The sequence below is a fragment of the Acomys minous genome (genome assembly GCF_964271855.1).
Source record: "Acomys minous genome assembly, chromosome: 5".
Lineage (NCBI taxonomy): Eukaryota > Metazoa > Chordata > Mammalia > Rodentia > Muridae > Acomys > Acomys minous.
The window spans coordinates 62,170,270-62,185,892 of record NC_140494.1 but is presented as its reverse complement, the minus strand read 5'-3'; the positions used below and the strand labels follow the sequence as shown (position 1 = coordinate 62,185,892).

The window sequence follows — 15,623 nt, the reverse complement described above, 5'->3', positions numbered from 1 at the left end:
CATTGCAATTTGCTCAGCTCTAAACGTATAAGACGTTTGCAGAAAAATGGATGGAACTGGAGATTATTGGGTTACACGAAATAAGCCAGACTCAATGAAATTTCACCCTTCATACTAAAGCCTAGTTTTTATTCTGTTATTATTGGGGTGATGACTGTTTTACACAAACAGGAAGGGGACCATGAGAGGGAAGGAAGATGCCGTAGAGTGTGGTGTGTATGTGAGCATCCAGGAACTGATGAAGTATGTAGATTGCACAGTGCTGAAGAGACCCTCAGGTTGGGGGGGGGGGGCAGTCTACATTTTTGTTAGGTTCATGAGGTGATTTATTGGCTATACTCAGTAACTATAAAGTTTTCATTCTATTAAAGGAATTAAAACAATGTGATCATAGAATGTTTTAATAATGGACTTTATTGAAACAGCAAAAATAACATTAATGTTTTGTAGATTTTTTAAACAAAATTGAAATAAAAAAGTATTTACAAATCAATGTCATTTACATTTCTGTGTGCAAGCTTCCAGTGAGAAATACATAGACGGAACAACATAAACGAGTTATTTGCAATACTGACCAATGTCTTCTCACAGCTGGACTGTTGAAGGTACTGCCTGGCCCTAGGTTGGGTCAGAGCTGTGTTTGCTAGCAAAGGCTCAGTTGTATGTAAAGCAAAGACTGGACAGCTTGAGCCAAACATGCCTGACCGGATACTAGGTTCTGGGATCACATGCCATATGGATATTGCTCTAGTGTTGGTAACAGCCATTCATGTGCACAGTCATCCCACCACACAGCAGACAGCAAGACAAAAGAAATGCCTCTTTACCTTATTTTGCAACAGTGACAAGCACTAATAAGAGGAAGAAACTGATGTGTTGAGCCTGTATTTGTGTGGCTGTTGACAACAGTCATTTCTCCATGGCACCTTCCAGGAAATGGTTACAGGAGCTATGCTGCTACCATGGGAGTTCAGGCCTCACCTAAAAATAGTATTGTGTGCAGTGGATATTTTTGCATGTCTTGCCCTGTTAATACTTTAAAGAATAACAAGATAAATCTATAAGTTTGGTACAGACTTTTTTTTTCTGCATATCATTTTTCTGAAGTTGGTTGAATCTTAATGTGGAACCTATAGACATGCTTTGAGGCCAACACAGAACCAAGTTTTTACTCCTGGAACATTTTAAGATTATAGCTAAATTATACCCAATACCGAGGCTTTATTACTTTAGCATGACAGGAATGTGAGACAGTTCTCTTGAGCCAGACAATCAAGAGTTCAAAGGTTAGTGTGTGGAAATAAGTTGTTTAGATACAGCTTGTTGAGTGGGGGCATTATATGTGAAAGAAAGCACTGTATTAAATGTACTTTTTTTCTATTCTGAGGTAGTCATGTACTAAGGAAGAAGACAGGAATCTACTGAACAGGGTCCTGTCACCTGAACACCAAGTCTAGAGCTTTTTGCAATCCTGTTTTACTTCAGTAAGCTGGAGAGCAGGAGACCTGTCAAGACTCTCCTGTCCCATTTGTACATCTTACCTGTTAGGTTCAGTGTAAACACCAAGATAGTTGTTTTTACTTTATCAATAACTACAAATTCTCATTCAAAGTAAGGCCAAAATGTAGTTTGTAACCTTTCCACCAAATGTGACAAGTCTATACAGTAAAAGTAATAAATCTCTTGTGGCACTAACCAAAGCATCTGATCCAGTCGCTTTACCCTTAACGCATGAGGTTAAGTTTACGTGAAGATATTTTCTCACTGCAAGCCAAAATCCTAGGACCACAGCCACTTTGAATAGTCCTGGCACCATACTGGTAGGGTCTGTGAAATGGCTAAGGCATACACTACGTCAAGGCCAAGGGTACTGTGTTAAGTGTGAGCCTGCAACAAATAAGAAGGTCAGCATGCTCCATGATCCTACTGTTTCTAAGGAAACGTGCAGGGCAAATGGCAAATTGCATAGTTCTGGTCTTTAGTCTGTCAGCCTGTAGTGACGTTCATAAGTCAGCACCATAGGTAATAAACACTCCTGGAATCAAGGGCCAGAGCATGCAGTTTGGGCATGGTACCAGCTACATCCTCAAAGGTGCCTGTAGTGTATGAAGTGGGTTGATGCTAGTTAGTGTTTACTGCTCACCTTGGCCTAAAAGGATCATTGAGGTCAGGCTGTTGTTCTCCCTCAGGGGAGGTAATACGAGGCTCCCTGGAACTGCCATTTGCCTTTTGTACTCTGAACAGTGCGCTGGCATGGCTGCATGTGTGGCAAGCCTGTCCTTGTCTCCACACATGGGTGAAGCCAGCTGGGACACGTAAATCAAGCTAGTTTCTTCAGTTGGGCTTTCAACCAGGGACTTCATGTAGTCTTTGTCTAATACGGGTAGTAACTTGTCAGGTGGGGCCAGTAGTCCAAGTTGATGTGGTGTGTCTTTTAGGGGTCCTCGAACAAAGCCATGAGAACCAGAATCAAAAGCCGACTGATCATACGTAAGATTCTCAAAAAAGAAGGAAACGGGGCCAGAGGAGCCTTTCTCTGTTGGCGTAGTGGGTGCATCTTCAGTGTGTGGTTTCCCAGAGCCTACACACTGTGTCTTGCTGCCTTCCACCTTGTTTATAACTTCAAGGACATCTGGAATGCAGTCTTTGATGCTCATTATTAAGTGAGGGCTCTTCTGCAAAGAAATCAAACATATGGAGGCTTATGTGGGCGTATCCAGGTGTATCGTGTATCATGGACTCCCAGAGCTTCCCATTCCTTCCTGGCCACATGTGAACTTGAAAGTTGTGACAAAAGCCAGATGGTTCACCAGGACACAATGGATGTTTCCATCTTAGGAGTTTGTGTCTGACTCTCAATCGGATTAAGCCTTCCTCTCTTACCATTGACTTTTCTGGTAGCCCTTGATGAGTAAGGTGCATGAGTAAGCCCACATGTTTGTTTGGTCTGTGACATCAAAACCACAGCCTCACTCAGGCTAGGCAAGCGTTCTGCCACTGAGCTGTACCCTAATCTATCCAATCACCTGCTGCATGACTGTGTTTCTGCTTCTAATTTATTATCTTTTCCTGAAGAGGTATAAGAAAGCTTGATTAATAGAGCCCCAAATCAAGATTAGTCATCCCCCCCCCCACACACACACACACATTTTGGGTTTTTTGAGAGTCCCACTATGTAGCCTGGAAGGCTTACAGCTAACAATATAGACCAGACTGGCCCCAGACTCACAGAGAGCCGCTTGCCCTTTTCATCCCAGGCACGTGCCACCATGCCAGGCTTAGTCCTTTACAGGTGTGTTACACATACAACATCCTCACATTTACCTTGGATTTTATCAATGACAGGATGCTGCTCTGGTATGGATTTGGAATGTCAGGGTAGCACGTCTCCTTCACCCTAGAAGAGTGGTGACAGTTAAGACTGAATGCACAACTCAGTAGAACAGTTAGGAGGGAGAGCTCTGAAGTATCCTCTGTGAAGCAAGCTCAACTCTTCCTTGCTTTAATTAGCTCACAGAATGCAGGAAGATAATTATAGCACTTACCGTACTATTGCAGGCACCCCCTGGCTCATTCCGCATGAGGGAGGCATGTAGAATGCTGCCAAGCACACGGTGGCATAAATACTAGCTATGGCTATGGAGCAACTTTTGAGATGGATCTTCCTTTCCCCATTTACTGAGCCACAAGGCAAAACGAGCTAAATTACATTTGCTCACCTACATTTCTTTTCCTTTCCATCATTCATTCCCCATAGTATTCCATAGCATTTCTGCCATGGAGTTTGTTTCTAACTTGAAAAAAAAAAGGCTTCCTCTCCACTTACCACTGGCTTTTCCAATAGCACACAATGATGAGGAGAGAGACGCAGAAAGTCATGGGTAATATGATCTGCAGCAGCATGTTGGCTAAAGGAGGAAAAAATAAAAGAAAGTAATCTTTTTCACATACGGATTGGCCTCCTTAAAGGAATGAAAGTTTATGAGGGTGAAGAATTTTCCCCTCTTTATTGCTCCCCATATATATCCAAGACTCAATATGAGTTTTTAATAAGTTTAAAACTCACCTCTTACAAAAATAGGTCTTATTATTAGATGTGTAAAAATTGAATTGGACTGGGTGGAACTTGTGGGGAAACTTCAATCTGAGTTCTGCCTGACTAGACAGAGGAAAGACCAACCAAGCCAGGTGTGATGGTGCACACCTGTAGCACTCCTAACACAGCAGGGAGAGCAGAGTCGACAGGAGCTCAATGCCATCTGCTACCACGTAGGGAATTCAAGGCCATGTGAAACACCAGCCGGTGTAGGGAGCTCCTGGCCGCTTACCAGGCTTCCTGACCTTTCTGCCTCATGATCTTTACTTACCAAGCTAGTCGTTGTTCAGAGAAAAAGGGACCATAGTGAGCAAAATTCAAAACAATCTGTGATTTCAGCATTGGGATTTTTGGTATTTTTGTTCATTTTTTTATTGTTTTATCATACCAGTCTGCTTCTAGCAAATGCAAGCATTTCTCATTCCCACCTAACAAGGGCTGAGGTGCTGCTAACAGAGTCCTATAACATTCCATTTAAAAATGGACACAGTGTCTATCAGGGAAGCTGTAAATAATTGAAGCATTGTCTTATTAATACCAATATAATTAATAAAGATAAGGTCATAAGGTTTACCACAAAGATTAAATGAAATCTTGAAAATATAAAGTTACCCTTTTGTTTGATGTGTATGGACATGTGCTCACACAAAACAAATAAGTTCAAAAGGTGGAAGAAAAATAATATAGAAATAAATTTAAAACTTATTCTAGACTTAGTCATTGTAAGGCATGCCTGCGAATCCAGCACTGGAGAGGTAGAGGTAAGGGAATCATGAGTGCAAATTTACCCTGAGCCATGTAGCCAGGCTGCATGGCACCTCATCCCCCCCCAAAAAAAATCACTTTCCCATCCAATGAAATTACTTCAAAGTGAGAAGAGTACTCAAATAATGTAAACCATTGGCTCATATCTTAATCTGATTTGAATTCTGGACATAGGCTTGCAAACATCAGTCTCTCAGGCAGTCACTACTACCTGCAGCCGCAGCTCTATGTGTCTGTGACACCAGTTAGGGTAATCCAGGACCACTGTCCTAACCAGAGTGACTGTCACATCCTACCATCTCAGATTTCTGTGACTAGATGCCATGTTGAGGAAACTGAGATCTTCCATCTTAGGCCTAATTCTTTTTCAAAGACAGAGGTCTTCAAGGTCTCTTCAGCCTGGCCCTTTGGCAAATTCTTTAATGTAAATCAACTCCCCCCCCCACCCCCCCCCGCTCCACACACACACACACACACACACACACACAATACACACACTTGTAAAATGCTGTAAATCCTAGTGTAGATTCTGGTGCAGCAAAAGAGGGCTTAGAAGTGCCTCCAGCAAGACTCCCCTTAGTCTTTTAGGGACCGTTCAAAGCTGAACCTTGATACCACAGCAAAAGAGAATTTCAGGATGAGCCAGCTGAAGCAGAATTGAAGCTTATCGATTTGTTTGTTTGTTTGTTTGTTTAGATCCCAGTTGTAATCCCCTCCCTCCTCTGCTCCTGGTCCCACCCTCCCTTCTTCTTCCCCCCTTCCCCCTCCCCTACTCCTCAAAAAAGGGGAGCCCCAACAACAACAACAACCCACTCGAGAACAGTGTGGGAGAAGGAGAGAAATGAAGGTGGAGATCAGACCTGGGGAGAGTAGGGGGGGGCGGTGTTGGAGGACAGAGGGTTTATTATAGGTTTTAAGACTTAGAATTAAAAGAAAGAAAGTAAGAGGCACTCAAGAACGTGGGTGTGGGTGTTTCTAAGGAGAAGCATGCCAAGGCATTCTCCCCTGTATCCTCTATCCAGATTACACTCTCCCCGCAGAACATACATGGCTTCCTCCCAAGGGCTGCGGGAATTTGTGGTGGAAATACAGTTCCTTCCTCTTTTCCCTGTCTCTCTCTCTCAAGCCAAGTGCACTGTAAAAAGACATCTCTTCACCTGACCCTTTCCCCAGTAGACACCACAATCACAGAGCTGGGACTATAACTGCACGTTGCCAGGCCCTCACTATCCTCAGAGGTCCTAGTGGAGCAGAAAGCCTCCTGTCAGCCCAGGAAACTGAGGCAGAAGGCTACCTACCACCATCCAGAGCAGGCTGGAGCGAGAAGCCGGTAGCACTTCTCATGTCAGCTCTACAACATGCTATGATTTTCAGGTCACCCCGAGACTGACTCCCACAGACAGGCCTCCAGGGTCAGGGAGAAATACGAGAAGAAGGTTCTAGATCGGTGGGTCAGGCTACTGCTGCTCACACCTGGCGTCTAGAACAGGGTTCTGAATAACATATATGTGTGATGGAGAGAAAACGGGCTTGGGGAGTCGAAGTTATAGAAACGCCCTGATTCAGACAAAGCTCAAGAAGTTAACCTTGCGGAAACCATTTGATTTGGAGACACTCACAGCGTTCATCTGAAGTCGTGACCTTTGTGAATGTTTCATTGGGTCCTTGGCCGACCCTGGTGTATGGAGTGACTAAAAACTCATAGAGGGTTTCTGGCCGAAGGTTTTTCACAGCGAATGTCTTTTTCTTTGGGTTGTTGATGTCATATTTGCAGAGCACTGATTTATCTGTAATTGAAAAGGAATATTGTCATCAAGAAAATCATATTCAGAGTGTGGCAGAGGGCCTGTGTGTGGCCAGTTAGTAGAGGGTTTTGCCTAATGTGCACAGGCAGGCCATGGTTTTAACTCCCAATGCAACACACACTGGACATAGCGGCTGATGCCTGTAATCCCAGGGGGAAGAACAAAAGTTCAAGGTCATCTTCAGCTATGTGGTGAGTGCAAGCCAGCCTGGGGTGCATGGAACCCTGACTTGTTAAGAAAAAGAAAGTAGGTGGATTGCTGGGAGTTGTAGGGATGAGTGGTGGAATATGGAAGGACCCAGAGGGGTCAGGAGCCCCACGAGGAGACCATCAAGACCAGAAGATCTGGACCCAGGGGGCCTGCACAAACTGATGCACCAACCAAGGACAATGCATGCAGTGAACCTAGACCCCTGTTCAGATGCAGCTGATGGACTGCTCATTCTCCATGTGTGTGGGGAGAGGGAAGAGGGGACCGCCTCTGATGTGAGCTCTGGTGCCTGCGATTTGATCACTACCCATTGGCAGGGTAGCCTCTGGGCACACAGAGGAAGATCTCCTCATGAGACCTGATGGACTGTGCTCAGACTGTGGGGGAGGATGGCTCCCCCGTCAGATGTCTAGGGGAAGGGAAGAGGGCAGAAGAGGGAGGGAGGGTGGGGATGGGAAGATAAGAGGGAGGGGATAACAATTGGGATGTCATGTTAAAAAATTCAAGAAAGAAAGAAAGGAAAAAGAGAGAAAGAGAAGAGCGTGGCAGAGACCTTGTAGGAGAGCTAGGCATGGATAGCCCGGCTGTCTTGCTACCATCTGCCTTCTTGAGCCAACAACAAATCAAATTGTACTTTTGCTAATTTTCAAGGTGTGCCACAATAAAGAAAATATGCACTAAGCAGGGAATGGCAATAATACAGGTACAGCTCTGCCAGCTGTAGTAAGTGCGCACAGGGCAAGTCAAATACACTGGTGCCAGAGATGCAGCTTGCAGACAGACTTCTTACTCATAGTACGTGCAAGGCCGTGGGGTTGGTCCTGAGCACCACAAACATATAAGTAAGTCAAAATTTAAAACATAATAATGTTTGGAAACGTTGTTGTTGTTGGTAGTGGTGGTGGTGGTGGGGGTGGTGGTGGTGGTGGTGGTGTGTGTGTGTGTGTTTGTCTTAATTGAGGGTCTGGAAAAGCAGCAAGCAGGTTTTCTAAGTGGAAAGATTTCTTTAGGGGCTGATGGTCGGGCCTGCATTATTTTTGAAGTGAATTAAAATACCTCTCCCTCCATTCATACCCCTTCTGGTTTTGCCTATTGATTCTAAAATGATGTGGGAAGAGCATCAGCCTGGTCCCCAGCCTGTCCCTGTCACACAAACAGCCTTTTCTGTGCTTTCTCCTAACTCTGGGGATGGGCTGGGCTCAGCATGGCTTTTATCACTTTCCAAACGGTCAAAGCGGACAAGTGGATGAGTAAGCATCACCTGAAAGAAGGGTCCTTTCTGCTTTCTGGTGGCACTGCATCTCCTTGGATTTCAAATACACATAGTACCCTTCTATGAAAGCAGACTGGGAGTCACTGTCGTAATTCTGCCAGCTCAAGAAGAAGGAGTTGGAGGTCAAGTTTATAATGTCCACTTCTGGATTCTTCACATCAGCTAAGAGAGGAAGATGTGATGAGAACAAGGCACGATCTGGGAACGGTCTCAGAACATTACGCAAACTAAACACAGACCACAGGCAGCTCTGCACACCAAGAGCTTGTGTCAAGAACCTTCTCTCTTTGCTTGCATAATGGGTACCAAAACACAGTTATGAGTGCTGGGAAGGAGCTGAGCAATTATCTCATCCAAACTTTTCATACATGAAACCGTAAATCCCTATAGAGATTAAATAATTTGCAGAAAAGTCGTAGGGAGAGAAGTTAAAAATAAAAGGCCTATCTTAGACTTGATTCTGCCCTTGGAGTCTCAATAATATTTTCAGAACCAGAGAATCTACAGACGTGAAGATGAAGGGACGTGAGAGGGGATTTGAAGACTCCATTTCCCAGTTCCAGGCATGTTATCAGACACTCTGGGAATGCCCCCAGTCGGTCCCCTCCTGTGACTGACACACACACACACACACACACACACACACACACACACACACACACACACACACACACACACACACACACTTATACACAGTGTCTGCACACAGAGACACGTTCCTTCATGAAATACTGGATCAGCTTCCCCAAAGGAAGAAGTAAGAGTCGGACTGGGAAGACAGCCAGGAGCCCACCCCCTTTCAGAGACCGGGACGCCAAGCACTGCAGTGGGAAGAGCAGACATTCCATTCTGGTGGTAGGATAGGGGTAAATGCTTGCAGGAGGCGATTTCCCAACAATTCTAAAAACAAATGATAAGCGTATTTCAGAAGCTGATGCCCTTTGACCCAAGAATTCTACTTCTAGGATTCAATTAAGAAGAAGAAGAAAAAAAAAAAAAACCGGGCTGGAGAGATGGCTCAGTGGTTAAAAGCACCACCTGCTCTTCCAGAGGTCCTGAGTTCAATTCCCAGCAACCACATGGTGGTTCACAACCATCTATAATGTAATCTGATACCCTCTTCTGCAGATAAAGCACTCAAATGCAATAAATAAAATAAATAAATTTAAAAAAAGAAAAAGAAAAAAATCATTGTAGGCATGAGCTGTAGGCATGAGCCTACACTGTAGGCATGAGCTTGGTAAAGTGTTTGCCTTTTAAGCACGAGAGCCTGAGTTTGATCTTCAGAACATAGGCAATAAGCTGAGAGTCATCAGTGGTGTTTGCTTCAAAGCATAGTCTGAAAGACAGACTGAAATAATCATGGTCTATGACACCCGAAGAACAATCTCTGTCCTCCACATGCACCTTCACTTATGCACACATGATTATGGCTATAGATTAAAAAAAAAAAAGACATCCGAACTGAAAGTAATTCAGACTGGGCACAAGATAGTGGAAAGCAAAGGAGAAGTTGGAGCTACACGGTACTTGAAGAGAGATTTTAGCTTCTAAGTCATTGCAGTCATTTCAATTGTCCAACATTGGGTGGTTTGGCAATTATGGAATTAGCACTGTGGTCAAATAATATTTAGTGGCATTAATCAAGAGAGAGGCTAACAAACTTTGTGGAGTAAGATCCCCTTTTTATTTAAAAGTGTGTATCAGTACAGAGACATAGGTATCAGTGTACAATAAAAACTAACCAGATATTGCCCTTTGGGATATTAAATGATTTCATTCTTTTGTGTGTGTGTGTGTGTGGAGTCATCTCTTTTAATGAAGATGTTTCATTTATATGATTTTAAAACTTCATGCAGTTTCTAAAATAAATGGGACCGGAAAAATAAGTACGACAATGAACTCTTACTAAACACGGAGCAATGAGTATACGATGGCCAGCCCAGCACAAGTCTTCATGAGGCACGCCAAAGACCCTCCACTTACCCAGTTCCTGGATGTATCCTGTTTGTTTCCCTAGCAACTGAGCAGTCTGCTGCATAGACATTTCAAAAATCTTAAAGTTGTAGCGGACTCCCGCTTTAAAATCCTCTAGAGAAGAGACAGAATGACATCATATGAGTTGAAAAGGATGGATATTGAGTAAATACTCTCCTACTAGTTTCTTTCTCAAGATCTTTCCATTTTTCCCCCTCTCCTACCTCCCTCCTTCCACGAGGGCTCAGAACCTTCCATGTTGTGAACATAGTGCTGTCTCCTAAGTCTACAGAGACTGCCATGTGCTCTGGAGCCAGGATCCTCTGCCTGCTGTCTTCTGCATACATATAACAAGGCACCGAATCAAGCCAGACTCCCGTGCCACTCCAACACTGCTTTTAACATGGATCGTGCTTACAGCATTTGCCCTTCGCGTGTCCATTAAAACTCGGGGTCTTGAATGTCGGTTTCCCCTTCCTTTCTTCCTCTTCCACCTGCAGCCCTGCAACCTGCAAAGCCTTCAGGCACTGAGTCCTTCAGGGGCTTCCATCACTTTCTGGATTTAGAGGATTACCCACAAGAGTCCTTCAGCCTAGTAGATGGTGACTGTACCTCCTTCAGCCACTGACGTGAGCTCCTTTGACTTCCCTAAAACCCCGGACATCTTCAAGTTGTAGATTCAGTGGGGGAGGGGAATGTTCATGCCTACAAGATTATTGGAACTGAAAGCTGATTCTCTTGTTTCCATCAAGTCACTGCCCTAAATGTCCCAAGTGTGCACTGTTCTCTGCATCTATAAAGGCTTTCTGCAAAGCAGTTCCAATGTCCCTCTAATTTAGAGGGGGGGATGTTGGCTCTGTTTCTTAACAATTAAACTTTATTATACAACCCAACTAGCTTACACAAGTGGGAAAAAAGGTTAAAGGGAAAAAGGAGTGAACCTTCCGGTATCCGCTCCATGGGATGGGTCCCTAGGTGTCTCTGGCCTGTGTGCTGGTCCGGCCTGTTTGCTGATCCTCTTCCCGATCCATGTGTGCTCAAGCCCAGTCTGAACCTGCTGCCCCTCTCATCCTCCCCTCCTGCCGATCTCCTCCTCCCGTTGAGGGTCGATTAAAAACGCAATAGTCTAGGTAGAGTCCCCCAGTCTGCCTCCTGAATTCCAGGCCCAGGATGGCTCCACCCAGTCTATCTCAAGGTTAATCTCAGGGAGTATCCATGGTATGTCCAAGGTCAAAGCCCACCAAGATTGCTTTCACCTGTGACAAAGCTTACAATCCTTCCCACAGGGGGAAAACGTATTAAAATCTGCACTATGGGCCTATATTTACATATTCTGCTGTAGTAGATTTTAAGCTCTAAAGTCAGAATCCACACTCATGGAATCGGATTTCCAAGCAACCAAGTTGCATTTGTCATTTCAAAATTGTTAGCCTCTCACAAAGGATCTGTAGCTCAGAACTGAAGTCTAAGTTGACGTCGCTGCAAAGGGGGATATGCATGGATGAGTGCTGCAGGTTCTCACCTGAGGTGATGATGGTGCTTGTGGTATTGGGGCCCAGCTTCTTCCACTGCAAACGACAGTATTGGGGCTGAGACTGTGGACACCAGTCCACGACATAGCCTACAGCATCTCCAGATATGGGCTCCCAAGAAATATGGAATCCATCCTTTGTACCATTGATTCTTTTCTCATGGACCTCTTCTGTGTAGAAACAAATAGAATAAAATTTCTGATTCAGCTCATTGTATTTCTTTCACAACTTCCAAAGAAGAAAATAAACCAACACTTGCACTGTTTGTCTATACTTTTGGGTTAAAATGTCTCTCAGCTACTTCTGTGCCTAAAGACTTGGCCCCAGGGATGATTGCTGTGGGATTCACCATCACACCTTGCTAGGATAGTATTTACTCAAATGAATTTTAGATAACCTTTAAGTGTGCGGAAGCATCCAGGAACAGAGTGTGCTGTCCCACTGCATTGTCACATTGCAACCTGATGATACCCCCAGCTCTGGAAGAGTGCCTAACAGCACATGGCTGCCTCAATTTATGGTTTATTTGTCAGTCACTACTTGGAAATATCATCAATGGTTTTCTCAAGAATGGAAGGCAAACTGATCAATGCGGACTCACCAGTTCCAGAATCATTAGTGAGGACAATCACGGACTCGGGCGATGTACCCACACTGTTGTTGGCTGTGATATGAATCTTGTAAGGACCCTGTTCACGGTTCAGTTTTATGCACATGGATGGTTCTTGGCCAGCGTGGTGTTCTGACTTAGTTAGTCTGTCTTGATTTTCTACAACTATATTGTAGAATTTGATTTTGCCATTGGCCTGTGATTTTAATAGCGGCTGAAAAAAAAAGATAATCCTTTCAAAATGAGCTTTACTGTGAAATTACTTTTTCATTTCTTCCATACTCTTAGTTGCCCAATCCACAAATACATAGGAACATATCTACTCAATGTACATACACACAGCTATGTGCATACACATGCACACACACATACTAGCACGTTCACACATACACACATATAAACATATTAAGACACATATGTCTATATATGTGCATGTTCACAAACGCAAGCACATATGCTAGAATCCTGAATTTCAATCTAACTAAAAAAAAAGCAGACATTGAGGCTAGCTTGCTCTATAAAGTGAGTCTAGGGGGCTGGAAAGATGGCACTGACTGCTCTTCCAAAGGTCCTGAGTTCAATTCCCAGCAACCACATGGTGGCTCACAACCATCTATAATGTGATCTGATGCCCTCTTCCGGCTTGCAGGTGTACATGCAGGCAGAGCACTATATACACAGTAGTAAATAAATAAATCTTTAAAAAAAAAAAACAACAACAACAAAAAAAAACAACAAAAAAAGTGAGTCTAGGACAGCCAAGGCTACACAGAGAAACCCTGCCTTAAAACAAAACAAAACAAAACAACAGAAAAAGATTTAAAGTGTATCTAGAGAGCAAAGTCTAAGTCAAAAGTCAAGAGGAATATAGACTCTCAGCTCTGGAGGAAATAAAATTTGGAACGCAGCTGAGAGAAGGCCCAGGAGTGAGACCAGCACCCAGAAGACCTTTTTAGATGATCCTGGGTCCTGGCCTCCTCCTACCCAGTCTTGTCTCACCCTGACCTCTACTACCTAGCCCACACTCCCTCTTCTGGAAGATGCTCAGGGTCACAGAGAAGTCCTTGCCTTCACAGTTCCAGATTGGCATCTATCTGTGCTTCCTGAGGTCTGCTTTCCCTGGGACAGGCTGTGTCCTTCTCTGTGTAGCCCTAGATCTCAGATCAAGCAGCAGCTGCCCCTTAAGGGTGTGGACACAACCCAGACATAGGCTTAGCAGAGCCATATATATACAGAAACTTGGAAGACTGTGCCAAACTAGAGGGGAGACTGTGACCATGGGCCAACCATCTCCTGTGACCATGGATTAGTCAGAGACACTGAGAAGTCTCAGAGCCCTGAGTACAAAGCTGGCCTTCCAGATTGTCACATAGGGTAACAGGTCAGGTGGGAGGATAATGCTGATCGTCTATTATAATTTAATAGCTTGATTCAAAACATTTGTATTTACATATTTATAACTTAGAAGTAGGGTATATGACTCTAGATGAAGTTCCTTGTAGTCAGCCTTGCAAAAGTCATGGTGGGCCTCAGTAGAACATATAGAAAAGGTTCTAGCCGTCAGAATTAACCATCAGCCATCAGCTGGGCTCAGGGAAGTTGTAGCCCAACCATGAGGACATGGGTATGGAATGGTTCCGTCTACCTGTAACTGGCCGTGTAAGACTGACACCACCATTCCTCCTGACTGAGGAGTACACTGCTATTCAGACTGACATCACCATTCCTCCTGACTGAGGAGCACACTGCTATTCAGACTGACATCAACATTCCTCCTGACTGAGGAGTACGCTGCTATTCAGAAGCAGCAAATGACACCTTCTGAAGCGACTTCTCTTACCTTCCAGAAGAAGGTCACAAAATGACTTCCGTTCTGTGACCACACTTGTCTCCACACATCAGGAGCCTGTGAGGGGGCTGAAAATAACCAAAGAAAAGTCCACATGTCATATTTGTGTGGGAAGTAGGCCATAATCCCCATGTTCTCCTAAGCCAGTGGGTCTCAACCTTCCTAACGCTGCGACCCTTTAATACAGCTCCTCACATTGTGGTGACCTCCCCAACAACAAAGTTATTTCATTGCTACTTCATAAGCTGTAACTTTGCTACTGTTAGGAATCATAAATATCTGATATGCAGGATATCTGATATGTGACTTCTATGGGGTCATGACCCCCAGGTTGAGAACTGCTGGTGATTGCCTGTGCTCCTTGGGGCCTGCTAGCCAACCCTCTCACTTTCTATCCACTTCTATCCATGGGTTCATGGCTCACTAGACACTCATAGTGCGGGCATGAAATATTTTCTTTTCTTCTTTCTTTTTTTTTTTTATATATTTATTATGTATACATTGTTTTTCTTGCATGTACCCCTGCATGCCAGAAGAGGGCACCAGATCTCATTATAGATGGTTGTGAGTCACCATGTGGTTGCTGGGAATTAAACTCAGGACCTTGGGAAGGACAGGTGGTAGGTACCCTTAACCTCTGAGCCATCTCTTTAGCCCCATGAAATATTTTCACTGTCTATATTCAGTGTACATGATAACACATTACATTAAGAACATTCCTATATAAGTTTATAGTAGGGGCTTTAATAATGAGGATCAAATGCCCCTGAACACACTATTAAACTCAAAACCTATTAGTCAGCCTGGGAGCCTCTGGACGCCACTAAAGAACTTTTATTCATCAGAACAATTCTAAGAGGAGTTAGGTCAGTTTTGGGGCAACAAGGCTAGCCTGGAGCTACTCTAACCTAGACCTTTGGGCAGCAAGCCCAGGGCCCTTCCTGATTTTTATGATTTCCTCTGGCTGAGGCCTCACTGGAGTCACAACCTGGAAATAGTTCTTTGTCCTCTCTGCTTCCTGATCCTGTCAACTGTCTCCTCTGGGCACATGGTGGACCTGCAGCCTGCTCCCCAAGTCATGGTACCATGAACTGCTTCCAAGAGTCCAGTTTATGGTGGAAGATGGCGTCACAGCAGCTGGGCCTTGGCTCATCTGACTTTGAAAACTAGCTTTGGGCTTTGGGCCTGAGTCGTAGGGCAAGCTCGAGAAGCACTGAAGGAAGAGGGAAAAGTGAAATAAAAGCCTAGAAAGCAACCTGCTTAAATATTCCAGTCTTTCCTCTCTGACCTTTGTTCAGAAATTTATCTAAACTGAGTATTGATTTTCATTGCATCTGTGCTCACTCCATTGACATACTAGAAGGAAAAAAAAACACTCTCTTTCCAAGTCTATCTACCATCTATCTATCTATCTATCTATCTATCTATCTATCCATCTATCTATCTATCATCTATCTATCATCTATGTATCTATCATCTATGTACCTACCTTCAATCTATCATCTA

At 44.1% G+C, this 15,623-nt stretch overlaps 1 protein-coding gene across 3 annotated transcripts in view; it reads right to left on the bottom strand.

Annotated features, from left to right (window-relative positions):
- Window positions 1-398: 398 nt before the first annotated feature.
- OSMR (oncostatin M receptor) overlaps window positions 399-15,623 on the bottom strand; it is a 60,951-nt gene continuing 45,726 nt past the window's right edge. For all 3 annotated transcript variants that reach the window (XM_084782194.1, XM_084782193.1, XM_084782192.1), the window contains 9 exons: window positions 14,109-14,185; window positions 12,260-12,482; window positions 11,649-11,828; window positions 10,136-10,240; window positions 8,138-8,311; window positions 6,481-6,648; window positions 3,827-3,908; window positions 3,325-3,397; window positions 399-2,675 (listed from right to left, as the gene is read on the bottom strand). In XM_084782194.1, the coding sequence (XP_084638320.1) occupies window positions 2,133-2,675; window positions 3,325-3,397; window positions 3,827-3,908; window positions 6,481-6,648; window positions 8,138-8,311; window positions 10,136-10,240; window positions 11,649-11,828; window positions 12,260-12,482; window positions 14,109-14,185 (1,625 nt within the window). In that variant the 3' untranslated portion in view covers window positions 399-2,132. The remainder of the gene's footprint in view (window positions 2,676-3,324; window positions 3,398-3,826; window positions 3,909-6,480; window positions 6,649-8,137; window positions 8,312-10,135; window positions 10,241-11,648; window positions 11,829-12,259; window positions 12,483-14,108; window positions 14,186-15,623) is intronic.